General features: G+C 37.9%; 1 protein-coding gene across 1 annotated transcript in view; it reads right to left on the bottom strand.

The window, feature by feature from the left end:
- arhgap1 (Rho GTPase activating protein 1) overlaps positions 1 to 18,489 on the bottom strand; it is a 28,938-nt gene that overhangs the window by 6,598 nt on the left and 3,851 nt on the right. Inside the window, exons 2-6 of the mRNA XM_061716005.1 lie at positions 9,836 to 10,026; positions 7,796 to 7,894; positions 7,611 to 7,698; positions 4,054 to 4,185; positions 1,542 to 1,628 (exon numbers count right to left, since the gene is read on the bottom strand). Of these exons, the coding sequence (XP_061571989.1) occupies positions 1,542 to 1,628; positions 4,054 to 4,185; positions 7,611 to 7,698; positions 7,796 to 7,894; positions 9,836 to 9,959 (530 nt within the window). The 5' untranslated portion in view covers positions 9,960 to 10,026. The remainder of the gene's footprint in view (positions 1 to 1,541; positions 1,629 to 4,053; positions 4,186 to 7,610; positions 7,699 to 7,795; positions 7,895 to 9,835; positions 10,027 to 18,489) is intronic.

The following is an 18,489-nucleotide window of genomic DNA, read 5'->3' on the forward strand; positions in this document are numbered from 1 at the left end:
AACATCATCTACATCGCAACTGTAACATGTTCCAGAAACTTCATGACGAAATGAGACGTGAGAGAAGGTGGCAGGTGAATGGAGGTGGGAGCAGCGCGTCCTCCAGTAAAGTTGCTTTCGTCAATGAAAATTATGACTAAATATTGGCGTCAAGAACCCTCATCACCTGAGGAAAACGAAACGAGACGCAATGAAAATAATGGTCAGGTGATGATAACGATAATTAAATATATAATGTAATATCGTAGACGAATAAAAATGAGACTAAAATGTAGATTACAAAATAAAAACTTTGCTAAAATGTGTAGAGAAACTGTCGAGAAAACGAGACGAAATGTTCCAACAAAGATCCTTAATGTCCATTTTTTAAGTAGTTTCTTCATTTACTAAGTAGTAGTAAGTAGTTTTAGGTAGCATTTATTTTTTTAAAGTTTCCTCTGGTTTAGTTCTGGGTGACGTTAGTCCTCAATCCCAGTTGCTGCAGCAGGAATCAGATCCAGAAGATGCAGCTGCAGAGTTAGAGGCTGATGCCGTTAACGCAGAGCTCTAGTTAACGTTAATTAAAAACAAAGTTACATAGAGAAACGCAGGGATCTGCTCTGGGGGGGGAGAAGAAGAAGAAGAACCATCTTTGGATACACTTTCCTACATAGACATGGAAAAGAAAACCAATTGTGTCGTGGAAAAAGAAAAAGACGGGGAGAAATGTGGAAAAATAAATATGTTGTAAACTCAAATGAGAGTCTTCTGTATCTGGAATGAATGTATTCTTGAGTCTATACGGTAACAGTAATATAATAATAAGATAACCTTGTTTGAATTGTAAAATGGGTTTGGCGAAATACAATCTTTGACTAAAACTAGACTAAAATGGACAATTCTGACTAAAATAAGAATAAAATGCTCAGACTTTTAGTCGACTGAAACTCGACTAAGACTAAAACTAAAACTGAAACAGTCTGACAGAAACACCCCCACCCTCCAGCAGGGGGCTCTGCAGCCCCTGCTGCTGGATTATTGATTATTGCCACGTCTTATCTGGTATTTCTTATCAGTGAAGCTGATAACGCCGCCCGTGAGGACGGAGCAGTTATTGTTCCAGGACGGGACGTTCCCACGCTGCACTGATGTGAATGTTTGCGACTACCGTTGAACCGAAACCTACGAACGCCTGATATCCTTCAGAACAGTAATAAATTAAGATATTTTATCGCCTGTCAATATTCCCCCATTTTTCTTGCAACAGACTCCGGGAAAGTTGGGAAATGGAACATTTAGGTTTCCTAACGAGGTGAAAAAGAAACAAAGATGCTATTTCAAACGTAATGATGATAAAAGTAATGTTGAGCTGAGGATCTGTACCCAAACGTGTTAAATACTCCTGATCAGCTGGTCTCTTCAACGCCCGGATTTTACTCTAAATAGTACTCTAAATACAGCAGACAAGGTATAAAATTAAACACCTTGGGCCGTGTGTTCTGCACGGTCATGAAAGTCACAGCATACTGCATTATATATATAGTATATTTATATAAAAGCACCTGATAATGGGTTTGAAGAGAATCAGCAGCGTCTTGATGAACATGGTTGGGTGGACGATGTACAGCGCCTTGATGTTCTTCTTGTACCTGCAAACACACACGGTGAGTTAAAACAAGGAGGAAGACTTCCTGTTGTGCTACATTTAATTATAAATTACTGGCCATAGTAAAGGACAGTAACTACTAGCTAATAACTACTACTTAAATATCAACCTACTGTATTTCCTCAAATTAAAACTGGGCCTCTATTAATAACAGGTGTTGTGCCGAAAAGAGACTGACTGCAACTGAGTTTTCCCCTACTACTATTATTATTATTGTTGGTTTTCTTGCTGCTGCTATTAAAACATGATTTATAATGTGAATTTGCAACACTTTAAACTACAAATAATTAAATAAAAATAATTATTAGAGTTTGCGCATGCTCTCTGCTAAAGGATGAGGCCAGTGGAGTTGCAGCTGATTCTACTGAGCGATTCCTTCACGAGGAGCAACCAGGATTTCAAACACGTCGGATTTTCTTGCCAGCACACGATTCGTGATCGTGAGCTCGTCGTGAGGTGTTAATCTCTCGTCGTTACCCCACGTTTACTGCACAAGGCCAACGATTGGGTCGAAATCTGACCCGATCCAAAAAAATAGTCGCACGACTGGAAAATCGGTTCAAAACGAGCCGACAATGAGTGCGTTTACACGGGAAGTTTAATTCCTCTTTAATTCAGAATTAAAATTAAATCCGATTTAAATGAGTAATAATTACCATGTAAACACCTAATTCCGAATGAAAAATGGCCATTCCGAATTAAACTTAATTTTGAAGTAAGTGACTGGTTTATTCTGATTTTAAATCTGAATAGAATAATTCCAGATCATGTAAACACTCATTCCACTTTAAATGAATCCCGGTCTTTCTTTCTGCTCGTTCCCTCGCCCGTCTGTCTCCATGATCTTATATTCCTGCTGGGCTGGTTTTCCAAACAAAGTTTCAAGATGCAGCAGCAGTAAACGCTGGTCAAGAGCAGAGACCATTTATTTAATAAATAGCTTGGAGGACCTGGAAATAATTAAAAGAACAGATGGAAACAGGAAACATCAAAATTGTGAGCTTTTCAAAGTTGTAGCGGCTAAGTTTGTTTTTCTTCCAGTAGTTTAACTTCCGGTCCGTCCCCTATCCAATCAGAACCTTCCCAACCCCCAGACCTGGAGAGGAATTGGAGAAAGACCATCAAACGTGTTTTCCATGTAAACCTCAATTCGGAATTACTATTTCCATGTAAACTCGAAGGAAAATAGTTTAATTCTGAATTATTAATTCAGAATAATTAATTCCGAATAGAAAAAACATCATGTAACCGTGGCCAGTGTATGTTCGGCTTAAATGGACCAGGCCCAAGCTGAAACCCCCTCTTATCAGTCTGAGCTGGGAGCTGTCATACACAACACCGCCACACGGTGGCAGCAGAGATCCATGAAGCTGTTCGGGGGGAGAAGTCTCTGCAGGACTGAGTCTCCTCTCCGGCCTGGACTGGTGCCACCAGTGTCGGGTTTTACAACATATATATCAGTATTTGGGTCGGCATCGTCTCATCCTCCGTCTGATATTGATTTGATGAAGCAGCGTCTCAGAGGGGAACCTGGGGCCGGATTCACAAAACATTCTTAAGAAAAAAAATCTTCTTAAGTGTTATTTTTTTCTTAGGTTCAGTCTTAAGAAGAAAAAAGAGAAGTCGGCATATTCTCAAAAAAGTTCTAAGTGTTTTCTCAACTTTCTTCTTAAGTTTCTTCTTAAGAAAAAACTTAAGAATAAATGGTATTCTTGAAATAAAAGTTCTCAAATTTGTTCAACTTTTTTCTAAACTTTAAAACAACCATGACCTGTCTTAAAATGTCTTCTGTGAAAAGGTAATAATAATAATAATAATAATAATAATAATAATAAGCCTCTAATATCACCTTTTTCAACACATTTTAGACAAGTTTAGACTAGTAGGTCATAGTTTGATGATATACTTTGTAATTAATTACACAAAGAGCCTGTTAACTGTTTGTTAGCATGTTAGTTAGCGTGGTAGTTATTTTTTTTTTCACACATTAATCTCATCCACCATAACCTTGAAAAGTTCCTGCATCTCTTTCTCTCCTTCTCCATGTTTAGTGAGTGACTGACGGTTCAGACCAAACTACCTATAAATGTTGTTTGTTGGCGCGTGCATGACATATTTTAAGAAGTTCTTAAGTAGGAAAAATAAGAATACAAATAAGAAATTTGTAGTAAATGACAGTTCTTAAGAAAATATTGAGGAATTGCACTTAAGAACTTCTTAATTTTAGATCTTAAGACATTTCTTAAGATTGTTCTTAAGAACATATTGGTGAATCCGGCCCCTGGTCCGGGGTGTTGGGGCGGGCTGAGTCAACACTCCAGGGGCTTTAAGGGCGGGTGATGGATCTGAGGGACTGGGTCCACTAGTGGGTCATTATCGTCTGGTACCACCAACAACCCTGGACTCACTTCCTGTCGAACTCCCTGTAGGCGTCCCGCAGCCAGCTGAGGGAGGGTTTGTTCTCGCTGGTCAGCCCGTGATGGAAGTAGATGAGAGTGTAGTCGCTCTCCACGTACTGGTCCAGAGTCCCTTTCAGATACCTGGGGGGGAGACAAACCCGTCAGAGCAGCAGCAGAACTCAAGCAGAACAACATAGAAATGCAGAAGTACTCGGAACCACACCGTGACTCAGCAGTCAGGAAAACCACACTTTGCAGTAATAAGGTTTAGTAACATTCTCAGTAAAAGTCATCAGTTTCTGGTTTTGTTGGAGGAACTTCAGGAGGGGGGGGGTGATTAACTTCTGCTTGTTTCTTTACAGTCGTAGTTCAGTTCTGGACTCATGCACAGCCCTCTTACCACCGTGTTCTGGTCCGGTTGGGATCTGGACCCAGACAGATCTGGAGCGTTCAGCTATTAGTCAGATGGCTTCACACTTGACTTTATAATGTTCTGATATTCTGAGGATTTTATGGTTCCCAGGTAGGGATGGGCGGTATGGACTAAAAAATGTATCACGATAATTTCTGGCATTTATCCCGATAACGATAAAAATGACGATAAAAAAAATACCAATTCATCTCCACCTTTGTAACTATAAATCTATCACCACATTCAGTCTTTGGAGCCAAAACACTGCTCTAAAAGATACTAAATGCTACTAAACTACACCAATTACATTGAATTAATAAAAACCAATTAAATGAGTTACACCTGTACTGCAAAACTGGAATGACTCAGATCCTCCATGTTTGTTACACAAACACGTATCAACGGGAATTTATCCTTCTTTCTTTCAGGCTCATTTATTTCTTTCTTTCTTTCTTTCTTTCTTTCTTTCTTTCTTTCTTTCTTTCTCTCTCTCTCTTTCTTTCTCTCTCTTTCTTTCAGGCTCATTTCTTTCTTTCTTTCTTTCTTTCTTTCTTTCTTGCTCATTTCTTTCTTTCTTTCTTTCTCTCTTTCTTTCAGGCTCATTTCTTTCTTTCTTTCTTTCTCTCTCTTTCTTTCAGGCTCATTTCTTTCTTTCTTTCTTTCTCTCTCTTTCTTTTAGGCTCATTTCTTTCTTTCTTTCTTTCTTTCTTTCTTTCTTTCTTTCTTTCTTTCTTTCTTTCTTTCTTTCTTTCTTTCTTTCTTTCTTTCTTTCTTTCTTTCTTTCTTTCTTTCTTTCTTTCTTTCTTTCTTTCTGGCTAATTTCATGCAAAGGCAACACCATGAAAACCATGATCCCTCCACCGCCGTGCTGCACAGGTTCCCTCAGCTGTTTCACTATGTTTGGCGTCAACTGTCCAAAGATCGCTGGTGCATATGTCTGGGACGTGTTTGGATGCAGGTCTTTTTGGAGAGAAGGAGCTTTCGTAAAGTTGAAAAGTTGCTTTCGTCAATGAAAATCATGACTAAATATCGTCGTCAACGAACCTTTATCACCTGAGGAAAACGAGACGAGACCCAACGTAAATTATGGTCATGTGACGATAACGATAATTAAATATATAATGCAATATCGTCGATGAATAAAAACGAGACTAAAATATAGATTACAAAATAAAAACTCAAATGTGTCTTCATTTTCGAAATGTTCTACCAAAGATCCTTAATATCCATGTTTTCAGTAGTTTCTCTGGTTTATTGTCCATGTTTTCAGTAGTTTCTCTGGTTTATTGTCCATGTTTTCAGTAGTTTCTCTGGTTTAATGTCCATGTTTTCAGTAGTTTCTCTGGTTTAATGTCCATGTTTTCAGTAGTTTCTCTGGTTTAATGTCCATGTTTTCAGTAGTTTCTCTGGTTTAATGTCCATGTTTTCAGTAGTTTCTCTGGTTTAATGTCCATGTTTTCAGTAGTTTCTCTGGTTTAATGTCCATGTTTTCAGTAGTTTCTCTGGTTTAATGTCCATGTTTTCAGTAGTTTCTCTGGTTTAATGTCCATGTTTTCAGTAGTTTCCTCTAGTTTAGTTCTACTCCTGATTGACGTCACGTTAACGCAGAGCTCTAGTTAACGTCCATTAAAAACAAAGTTACATAGAGAAACGTGGGGATCTGCTCTGGGGCTGGAGAAGAAGAAGATCCATCTTTGGATCCACTTTCCTACATAGACGTGGAAAAGAAAACCCAATGTGTCGTGGAAAAAGAAAAAGATGGGGAGAAAATGTAATCTGTTCTAAACTCAAATCAGAGTCTTCTGTATCTGGAATGATTGTATTCTTGAGGTAACAATAATATAATAATAAGATAACTTTGTTTGAATTGTAAAATGGGTTTGGCTAAATACAATCTTTGACTAAAATGGTCCTGGACAATTCTGACTAAAATTTGACTAAAATGCTCAGACTTTTAGTCGACTGAAACTTGACACGACTAAAAGGAGAATGAACGTGACTAAAACTAATAAAAACTAAAATGATAGCTTGACTCAAAGACTAGACTAAAACTAAAATTGAAACAGGCTGACAGAAACACCACCCCCCTCCAGCAGGGGGCTCTGCAGCTCCTGCTGCTGGATTATTGATTATTGTCACATCTTATCTGTCTGCCAAAAACAACACTATTTGCAAATCATAATCTGATGTTCTGGACTCTAACAGAGACGTGGAGGAGTGCAGGACTGCTGACCCCGGGGTGAACTCATGACACATATTTCTCAGAAGACCATTCATTCATTGATTGATAGTTTGGAGCGTTTTGTTGTCAAAGCTACTCAAACATCCCACACTGGGGACATTTAGATTGTCATGAAGGGAAGCGATGCATAAAGACATACTCCTGCATGGAATTTCCATCGATTAATCGGATAAAACTTACTTTTGCTTTATTAAAGCCCAATTATAAATATACAATAGAAAACAAGACGGATTACTTTATCAAAAACAACCAATTTGTTTCTTTTATGAGAATAATTGACATTTATTTACATATTATGCAAACTAGTAAACTGTAAAAATTTTCCAATAAAAATAAATGAAATTATTTCAAAATTAACATTTCCTGAAAGATTTAAAAAAAAAATATATATATATTTTTTTTTCTAAGTATCAAAAAAAAAACTGGGACTCGGAAGAAGAGTCTTACACCATGTGGTACGGGGGCCTTTTTAATTATCTTTATATATAAATAACATTTTTATTTATTAAAATATAAATATTTATAAAATTATATATTTATTTTTAATTTGAAATAATCCCACACCTTCTTTCTCTTCCGCTTATTTCTTTCGCTTTGCCTCATTTTCTCATTGTTGCTGTCAGACTGTTGTTAGTCCCGGTCTCCTTCTGCTTTATAAGGGACACATGCATGTAGCACGTTGTGTCACACTAAAAAGAATCCGTGCAAAACGTGAAATTTAAATGTATTTTTTATTTAAACGAGGCTTTGAGGCAGAGGAAATTCCTCCATCATTTTTTGTAATCGAGGTACTTGAGGAATCATTGCAGCCCTAGTTTAAAGCGGCGTTAATGTGGACTTGGCCTTACGGCTAAATATCCCCAGATCAACAGCACATGGTGAAAGGAAACCCCGATGTTTGAGGCGACTTACATCAGCAGCTTGTGATGGTCGAGCTGGTGGTGCGGCGGCATCCTGCACGCGTTGAAAACTATCACCTTCCTGCCAAAGTTATCATCGCCTACGGACAACGATATCATATTAGCACACTTCACTTTCACAAGAAACGTTACTCAGAACACGGAGCAGCCCGACAGGACCGTGGCAGCAGAACCGACCCGCCACTTCGATGATCTGATGCCTGGCGATGTCGTAGAACGGGTGATCCCAGGGGAGGTGCGGGGAGTCGGCGTCGAAGCCCTGGGACACGTCCGTCGCTGAAACGTGCACACAGATGATAAACACGTTGATATTGAAAGGGTTTTTGAGACTTATTTCATTGGGGTTAACATGGAAAAGTTAACATGGAAACAACACATTGAATACATTAAAGGGAAAATTTCAAAATCACTCGCAATCCTGTATAAACCCAGAAATGTACTGAATTCCAAGGCCTTGCATTTGATCTACTACTCATTGATTGTTCCCTATTTATCTTACTGTGTGGAATTGTGGGGATCCACCTTTAAAACCACCTAAAATTCAATAATACAACTTCAAAAACGAGCCATACGTATCATCAATAAGGCTGATTACTTCGCTCACACAGAGACACTTTTTCTTTTTTTGAGATTCATAGTTTTATTATCATTTTTCATCAAGACAAACAGCAAGGATCAACATCACATTAACAGAAAGAGCAACCCTTTAGGAAATTACATCAGCTCAATTCTAAATCCAATGAAAGATAGAAGGAAGAAAGATTATAATTTAGTTAGGAATATGTGAAAACAAACAGAAAAAATTAAAATAAAACAGATAAATACAAAAAACAAAAAAAAATTATCAGAGCCACTTTTTCTAAATTCTCATGTTATTAAATTTTATGATTTGTTTTATTATAAAATCATGCAAATTATGTTCAGAGCAAAATCAAAAATGCTCCCTGACTCAATACAGAGGTTCTTTTGAATTCAGGAAACTCATTATAATCTTAGAGGTGTCTGACATTTCACTGTACAAAAAGCTAAAAAAGGTATGAAAAGGAGACGTGTCTCCATTACTGGAGTTAAATTCTGGAATGAATACATTTAAAAACATGTGATTCTCTTTTGGTTTTTAAGAAAATAGTTTGTAAAGCTATTTTTGAAGTTATAAGTGTGATTGACTATCTGTTAGTTTCTTTGCTTTTCTGTTGTTTCTTTGCTTTTCTGTTGTTTCTTTGGTTTTCTGTTGTTTCTTTGCTTTTCTATTCTCTTTTTGGTTTTCTGGAGGTCGGTAGCCACAAAAAGAAAGTTGGTAATATAGGATAAGCTTTTATAAGCAGTTTGCTTTAGAGCTGGGTATCGATTCAAATGTCAAGAATCGATTCGATTCCGATTCTTAAGATTCAGAATCGATTATCACCATTTGATCCGATCCGATCCGATATTGATTTGGGTTAGTGTTGCCTGGATTATATGTCTGTAAAATAACTATTGAAATAATAATTTCACAATAATTATTGTGAAATAACTAATAAATAAATAACTCAAATAGGCATTTCAATATCCTTTTAAAGTGCAAAAAAAGAAAGAAATTGCAACAGCTCAAGCAGTAAACAAGTTATTTTAGCTTGTCTGATTTATTCTGTCACCAGACAAACAGCTGGACATGAAGCACCGGCATTTTTCAGGTATTTCATGACAAACCGTGTCCGATAACAGAGAAACCAAACAAGCTATAGTAAATATAGATAATATGAACTTCATTGAACTAATATAACATTTAGAAATTTAAGCTGAAATGTCCAGCATTTTCTCTAAAGAAAAGTTAATTTAGTTCAGGAGTTTTCAAAACTACTGGGATTAAAGTTCACCAGGCAAAAATGTAATGATGGAAAAAAAAAAATTAATAAAAAAAAATAAATAAATAAAAATTAAAAAAAAAAAATCGATCTTTAGACATACAAATCGATTTTTAGGAATTAATATGAGAATCGATTTAGAATCAGAAAATCGATTTTTTCAACACAGGCCTAGTTTGCTTCAGCCTATGCCTTTTCAGTCATTGTTCAACACAATTTTGGTTTTGTATGAAATGTTAATGCTGTGCACAATGTTTTTTTTGGTGTTGTGTTTTGTGTTATCATGACTGAATAAACTTCATTCATTCATCATTCAACACGACTATCACACAACGCTGAGAGCAGTATCTGTGTGCACGTTAACCCCTCTCACCCGACTTGCTGAGCGTGGACTCGTCGGCGGGCCACTGCTGGTCCTCGATGGTGGCCAGTTTCAGCTGTCCGATCTGTGCGGCCGTAGGGTCTTCGCCCAGATCCACCAGCAGGTCGGAGGACATGACGCACGGCTGCTGGGATGTGTTCAACACACCCTCTCACACGTCTCAGATAAACCAGAGCTGGAGCCTGAAAGACACGGTGGGTGAAAATGTTAGGGGTGTAACAATATATTGTTGCCACTAAATTCCGCGATACAAAAACGTCACGATACGTGTCGTGGAGGTGACAAACTGTAGCTGATATTGGGTTATTAATATTAATCTATTGTGTTTAATAGTAACATCCTATTGGTGCAGCGGGATCACGTGACGAGTGCGCCTCGACCCACAGACCAAAACCTTACTGAAAGGACTTTTTATAGTTTATTTATTTACTTTTATTTATTTATTTATTTAATTTTAGTTGTTCAATTTCTGGAAAAGAAAAAAGTCGAAATGTTGAGAAAAAGTCGAAATGTCTGGAAAAAAGTCGAAATGTCTGGAAAAAAGTCGAAATGTCTGGAAAAAAGTCGAAATTTCGAGAAAAAAATCAATTCGACATCAAAATGTCGAGATTAATGTTAAAGTACAATTTTGAGAAAAAAGTCGAAATGTTGAGAAAAAAGTCGAAATATCGAGAAAAAAGTCGAAAGGTCGAGAGAAAGTCGAAATGTTGAGAGAAAGTCGAAATGTTGAGAGAAAGTCGAAATGTTGAGAGAAAGTCGAAATGTCGAGATTAATGTTGAAGGACCATTTCGAGAAAAAACTCGAAATATCGAGAAAAAACTTGAAATATCGAGAAAAAAGTCGAAATGTCGAGATTAATGTTGAAATGTTGAGACCACAAAATTTGGCGATACAAAAACATCCCGATACGTGTCGTGGAGGTGACAAACTGTATCTGATATTGGGTTATTAATATTAATATATTGTGTTTACTAGTAACATCCTATTGGTGCAGCGGGATCACGTGACGACCTCGACCCGCGGACCAAAATCTGACTCCGCTCAGAAGAAACTAGGACCGTTTTACGGCCCCGATCACGGGACTCTTGCAGGGTTTTGAGCTCCAAACTTTTACTTCTAAGGTGAGCATGAATCAATCTTTTTTATGATGTAAAGATTGTGTCGTCCCCAAAGGTGTGAGGATGAAACGATACCGGGGTTCACCTTACGGCCTCAGGCTGGAGCAGGTGAAGCTCTGAGCTCTGGCAGAAGATAAATAACAGTCATGTTGCATTTGGAGTCTGGGACTTTTCATAGTTTATTTATTTACTTTTATTTATTTATTTATTTATTTAATTTTAGTTGTTAAATTTCTGGAAAAGAAAAAAGTCAAATCATACATGAGAGAAACTATTCAGTTTGTGGCTAAATATTTGTACTTGTATGAAACTGAAGATGCATAATGCAAACCTGACATTTACTTTTAGTTCAGTTTGTGGAAAATGGTTGGCCTGGCTTTCTCTTTAAAACTTAAATAGTTATAAAGCTTTACAAACTGTAACAATAGGGCAAACGCACAGCATTGTTTTGTATTTTGTGTCTTTCAAATAAAAGACAATTTTTTCCAGTCATGTTCCTCATTCAAGGTTGTTAAAAAAAATACTGCTATAATATCGTATTGTTATCGTGACCTCAATATCGTGTATCGCAGTGATTCCCAACCTTTTTTCCTTGTTCCCCCTACTTGTGTCTAAGACCAGCTGGGCCCCCCGACCCGTACGTACTAGCAGCAAAAGAGTAAAGTTATTCGTTACAAATCTTTAATTGAAAAAATTAACATTAATTGTGTTTTTTTGATACATTTCTCTTTGGTTTACCCTATACTTTGTTTTTCTCACCTTCCTTTTGTGTCACCAATGTATAAAATATGCACAAAAAATAATTGCAAGGACATAAATATATTTCTGAAAATTTATTTTCTTTTATATATTAATATTTCTTTTAATATGAGAGCAACATTTTTGAACATTTTTCCTTTAACAACCTGTCGGAGTAGTAGTATGATTAATTGTTGAATAATGATATAATAATGTGTTTTTATCCTGATAAATAACTTACGTATTTTAAAATGACCGAAATATATTTCTAAGTGGGTTTATACAGACTTGGATTACTGTATTCCATTAGGTGTTTTATTATGATTTTTTATTTATTTAACATGTGTAAATACAATTTTTACAACTGCATATCCTCAAAGCAAATAAAGTTTTGCGGCCCACCAGAGATCTCTGGCCCGGACCCCAGGTTGGCAGACACTGGTGTATCGTACCGTATTGTGAGATTAGTGTATCGTTACACCCCTAGAAAGTATAATTTTTTCATGTTTGATCCAAATTAAAGACTTTTTACAATGGTTTTTTGTGGCTTTGGTGACCTTTATTTTGAAAGGTCACAGCTCTAACAGCTGGAGGGTGTGGCAGCATGAATGGTGGTGATAACACAACGTGGCTCGTGCACACAACCACACACGGATCAGTGCTGTATAACCTACTACCAGCCTACATATATTAACCAATAAAAGGAGAGTTAAATCCAGGAGGGTGTTCAGACCAGACGTCATGACCAAGAAATACTTCAAAGTGTCAGAAATCAGTTGTTTGAGTATTGACTCGTTCAGGAATGCTGAACGCCACATATCCCACCCCAAAGCACGGCCGTCTCCTGATAAGGATTAATCTAGGAGGTAAACACCCCCCTGGAGAACACCCACCCTGGGTGAGGCGTTTCACTTCCTGTGGCTGAAACATGGACAGAGAAACAACCCACATGACCGGGTCGACCCTCCGTGCTCACAGTTTATTAGTCATTATGTCTCCGAGCGTCTGAAGCTCGTGGAACGAGCAGCGAGCCGGAAACGGCAGCGTACTGGAAGGGCCTGTGTTGAAGAAAATCGATTTCCCAATTCTAAATCGATTCTCATATTAATTCCTAAAAATCGATTCATATGTCTAAAGATTTTTTTTCTTCCTTTTTTGGGTTTTTTTTTCTTCTTTTTTTTTCCTTTTATTTATTTATGTATTTTTTTTTTTCATCATTACATTACAATTTTTTTTTTTTTTTTTGTTTATCCCCAAAAAAGTAATGTTTTGTTGGACACAAGAATAACTGGTGCCATGTTTTTGCCTTTAAATATGTTTAAAGGTATGAAAACATTAAAGTGTTAGGTTATAATTGCATAAATTGTCTATATTTAATTACTTTATATACCGTCTTGGGGTTACATTTGCAAAAAATGCTAAAAACCAAATGCTCAAAAATTAAAAACCAAAATAGACCGAAAATGGAACAAATAAAAACGGAATGTGTGAAAAAATAAAACCGATTTAATCCGTCTCTGTTTCCTCCCTGGATCTGTTTGGTAATTCTGACCCAAATGATGTTTCTGAAAGCACTAGTACTACATACTAGTAGTAATATTTTGCATAACTACAGTCATAAAATTCATGCAACAGCTAAAAAAAAACAGTTTTAATAACACTAACCCAAATCAATATCGGAATCGATTCGGATCAAATCTTGATAATCGATTCTGAATCTTAAGAATCGGAATAGATTCTTGAATTTGAATGGATCCCCAGCCCTAACCCTGGGTGAGGCGTTTCACTTCCTGTGGCTGAAACATGGTGAGAGAAACGACCCACATGACCGGGTCGACCCTCCGTGCTCCCACTTTATTAGTCATTATGTCTCCGAGCGCCTGAAGCTCGTGGAACGAGCAGCGAGCCGGAAACGGCAGCGTACTGGAGTCACGTTAATAACTGGACGTCCCGCACTCGTCTCACATCGTAGCCCCGTCCCCATCCTCTCAAGATGCCCTTTATACCCCGCCCCCACATGCCCCCGTTCCCCGGCACACACGCTTGTATTCTCTCTCTCCAATTTGATGTTATGCTAGCTGACAGCATGTTGCTTTAAATAAATATTGCTACTAACCAACAGACACAGTCAGCCCATTCCTGCTGGCCAGACACACACATGCACACGCACACACTTTCTACACAAAACACAACCGTTAGTACAGAAACCGTCAGTACAGAAACCGTCGGGGGGGGGGGGGGGCTGAATGAGGTTACCAGGAGGGGGGGGGGGGGTGTGGTTAATCTGCCGTCTCTCTCAGAATAAAATCCCCCCCTAAACTATTACTATCCAGTCGTTAGGGATGGGTGATATTTTACCGTTCACATTTGTCATCTCGCGGTAAAAAATAATAAATTCCCGTTGATGACGTTTTTGTGTGAAGCTGATTTATAGTTCTGTGTTAAATCCACGCACGTGAAGGAAGAGATGAAGGAAGGAAGGAAGGGAGAAAAGAGGAAGGGAAGAAGGAAGGAAATGAACCAGAAAGAAAGGAAGAATGAAAGAAATGAGCAAGAAAGAAATGAGCAAGAAAGAAAGAAAGAAAGAAAGAAATGAGCAAGAAAGAAAGAAAAAAATGAGCAAGAAAGAAAGAAAGAAAGAAATGAGCAAGAAAGAAAGAAAGAAAGAAATGAGCAAGAAAGAAAGAAATGAGCAAGAAAGAAAGAAATGAGCAAGAAAGAAAGAAATGAGCAAGAAAGAAAGAAATGAGCAAGAAAGAAAGAAAGAAAAAAATGAGCAAGAAAGAAAGAAAGAAAAAAATGAGCAAGAAAGAAAGAAAAAAATGAGCAAGAAAGAAAGAAAAAAATGAGCAAGAAAGAAAGAAAGAAAGAAATGAGCAAGAGAGAAAGAAATGAGCAAGAAAGAAAGAAAGAAAAAAATGAGCAAGAAAGAAAGAAAGAAAGAAAGAAAGAAAGAAATGAGCAAGAAAGAAAAAAATGAGCAAGAAAGAAAGAAAGAAAAAAATGAGCAAGAAAGAAAGAAAGAAAAAAATGAGCAAGAAAGAAAGAAAGAAAAAAATGAGCAAGAAAGAAAGAAAGAAAAAAATGAGCAAGAAAGAAAGAAAGAAAAAAATGAGCAAGAAAGAAAGAAAGAAAAAAATGGGCAAGAAAGAAAGAAAGAAAAAAATGAGCAAGAAAGAAAGAAAGAAATGAGCAAGAAAGAAAGAAAGAAAGAAATGAGCAAGAAAGAAAGAAAGAAAGAAATGAGCAAGAAAGAAAGAAAGAAAGAAATGAGCAAGAAAGAAAGAAAGAAATGAGCAAGAAAGAAAGAAATGAGCAAGAAAGAAAGAAATGAGCAAGAAAGAAAGAAAGAAAGAAAGAAAGAAAGAAAGAAAGAAAGAAAGAATTCCCATTGATGACGTTTAGTAGCATTTAGTATTATTTTAGAGCAGTGATTTGGCTCCAAAGACTGAATGTGATAGATTTATCGTTATCGGGATAAATGTCAGAAATTATCATGATACATTTTTTAGTCCATACCGCCCATCCCTACCAGTCGTACAGAGATTACTCTGTAAATATCTGTGTGAGGGTGTGTGGGGGGAGTATCCCGGTTGAACAGCCCAACACCACCCGGGGCTGTCAGGAGGACTCTCAAACCCCCACCCCCCGTGGCCCTGGTACCACGTCAAGCTCCTCATCCCCAGATGAGACAGATGAGCTGACTGTCCTCCTCCTCCTCCAGTCCCTCACACGTCTTTCAGAGTCTTCAAGGAAAATCCAGATTGATTTGGTTCAGATACACCGCTTAGCCGATGACAGCCATCATTGGCTCTAGCCCTTCCCTGACCCCGAAAAGGCTGAAGCGAGCATAGAAAATGGATGGATAGTCTTTCACAGAACAGAATTTACTACACTACATCTAAACTCTGAAGACAGGTGTGAGCGCTGCGGTTCTGCGCCAGCAAATGTGACCCATATGTTCTGGAGTTGCCCTAAGTTAAATTAGTCTTCTATCTCTAAAACACTAAATGATGCATTTAACACCAAAGTCAAACCATCTGCAGATATGGCCATATGGAGTGTTGGTTAATGAGCACATACTACCCACTGACAAGATGAACGCTTTGGCCTTTGCATCCTTGATAGCCCGTAGAAATATAGTTTTACATTGGAAATCTCCTGAACCACCCAAAGCGTCTGTTTGGCTCACTGAATTAATGTTTTTCTTGAAATTAGAGAAAATTAAATACTTTACTAGAGGCTCAACAAGAAAATTTCACAAGATGTGGGATCCTTTGATTGTGTAGTTTAAAAATCTCATGACCCTTCCATCATAAGCCTATGGAGCCCTGGGATATATTTTTGGTCTTACCTAAATATTGACATGTACTTGAATGTGTATGCCCCCAATGTCTGTCATTAGAATTTTTTATTATTACTATTATTTTGTTTAGTTAATTTTATTTTTTCTCTCCCCTTTACAGCAGTATATTGGTATTGTGGGTGGGTGGGTTTTGTTCGTTAAAAAGAAAACTAATCCAATTCAAGATATTGTATTTAAATGCATCTTATTTTGTGCTTTCATGAATAAAAAATATATTGGAAAAAAGAAAGAAAATGGATGGATAGATGGAATCTACACACGAGAATATAAAATCCAAATAGATGAAAACGTGAGACGACACACTAATAAAGATGACACACAATTCTCTCACATTCAACACAACTTCATAATCTATGAGGGGAAAAATAAAGCAAAATTAACATCTACTTAATCATAATGACGATGAGACGTTGACGAGCTGTTGGAGCCAACCCCTATAGAGGGAATGTGCATGACGTCACAGATGCAACTCATAGCGGGTTTCGCCCACTGAGTGTCAGAAAGACTGATTGGCAGCGTAAACTTTCAGTTTGAGCAACTGGAAAACATCTAAAATGGGAAAGAGCTGTTGTGCGATCGACTGTACTCATAGATTTAGCAAGAAATCAGAGTTATCGTTTTACAGACTGCCGAAAAATAAGCTTAAGGGAGACAAATGGATTGGTTCAATTCGCAGAAACAACTGGATTCCAGGCACCGAAACGTGGATTTGCGGTTCCCATTTTGTATCAGGTGATGTTGGATTTTTGGGTAGCTAACGTTAAAGGGTCAAATCATAAAGTTCGGTGTCCTCATCACTTTAATTTCACCAACAAATCCTGCCTTGAAGTCGGACCAAGCGTCAAGACTTTTGTAAGCCTTCAAGCTTTGCTTCGTGTATTTTGCCGGCGTAGAAATTAAGTACATATAAATATCAGGAAACTGGATTCGTGGCCAAATATTAATGTCCATGGACCACTGGTTCTTGGTAACTGTACCAAATATTAATGTCCATGGACCACTGGTTCTTGGGGTAACTGTACCAAATATTAATGTCCATGGACCACTGGTTCTTGGTAACTGTACCAAATATTAATGTCCATGGACCACTGGTTCTTGGTAACTGTACCAAATATTATTGTCCATGGACCACTGGTTCTTGGTAACTGTACCAAATATTAATGTCCATGGACCACTGGTTCTTGGTAACTGTACCAAATATTAATGTCCATGGACCACTGGTTCTTGGTAACTGTACCAAATATTAATGTCCATGGACCACTGGTTCTTGGTAACTGTACCAAATATTAATGTCCATGGACCACTGGTTCTTGGTAACTGTACCAAATATTAATGTCCATGGACCACTGGTTCTTGGTAACTGTACGGGTCACTGTCAAGTCCAACTGCCTTTAATTTAAGCCGATAATCGGCTGTTATCCCGTCTTCTCCACTAGTTGCAGACATTTTTGCCACTCAGTGTGAGTAAGGGGGCTGGTCCAGTGGGGAAGTGACGTCAATGCATACCCCCTATAGGCCAGCCGAGCAACTGCAACACATCGTAGTTCTGCATGATCGGTTTTCCAGCACCACCCAACTTCCAGGTTGGCCTCCATAGCTGGGTGTTGTTGTTTTCTACCACATCATGTGAATTTATAGAACAATTAATTCATCCTAATATGGGGCTTAGACCTGGTTGGCGGTTGGTTTAGTCAGTATTAGGCAGTTATTGTCTAAGGCCGCGTTTACACGGAGCAAAAACGGTGGTGTTTTCATGCGTTTTGGCCGTTCGTTTACACGAAAACGAAGCTCAAAGTCACCAAAAATTACCATTTCTGAAAACTCCGGCCAAAGTGGACATTTGCCAAAACTCTGTCTTCACGTTTGCTTGTAAACGGAGGGAAACGGACATTTAGGCTTCAGAACGTCACATTATGCAACAGAAACGTCACCAGCGTCATGTGTGCGACCTGTGTTTACAATTTGTTTGGCCACCGTCAATATTTTCTTGTGTTTTACCTGTTTTATATTTTAAAGCCACACTTAAAAGTGACTCAACTTCTCCTTCACTCCAAACGAAAGACTCTCGTTCCGTCTTGGAAGTAACTGGAAGTTACTCGTGTCATTTGTTGATGTTTTTTTCCAGGATTCTGATTGGCTAGCATGACTTTATCTTCTCGTTACACTGCCCCCTGCAGGTTTGGCTGCTCATAGCACCTTAACAGCGTATTTATGCGGGTTCTTGTAAATGATGGTATTTTTCAAAATGTAGAGGGGGAAATATCCGTTTTTGTAAATACCCTGCTATGTGGAAACGTGGCCTAAACATAGCAGTTATGTCGTGACATCTGAAACAGGCTCTGCAGCTCCCCCTGTGTGGACTGGACGAAGGAACTGGTCGCCACAACAAATTAACCCTGATTGACATGTTCCAGGTAGTTTC

Source organism: Cololabis saira, chromosome 24 (assembly GCF_033807715.1).
Source record: "Cololabis saira isolate AMF1-May2022 chromosome 24, fColSai1.1, whole genome shotgun sequence".
NCBI lineage: Eukaryota > Metazoa > Chordata > Actinopteri > Beloniformes > Belonidae > Cololabis > Cololabis saira.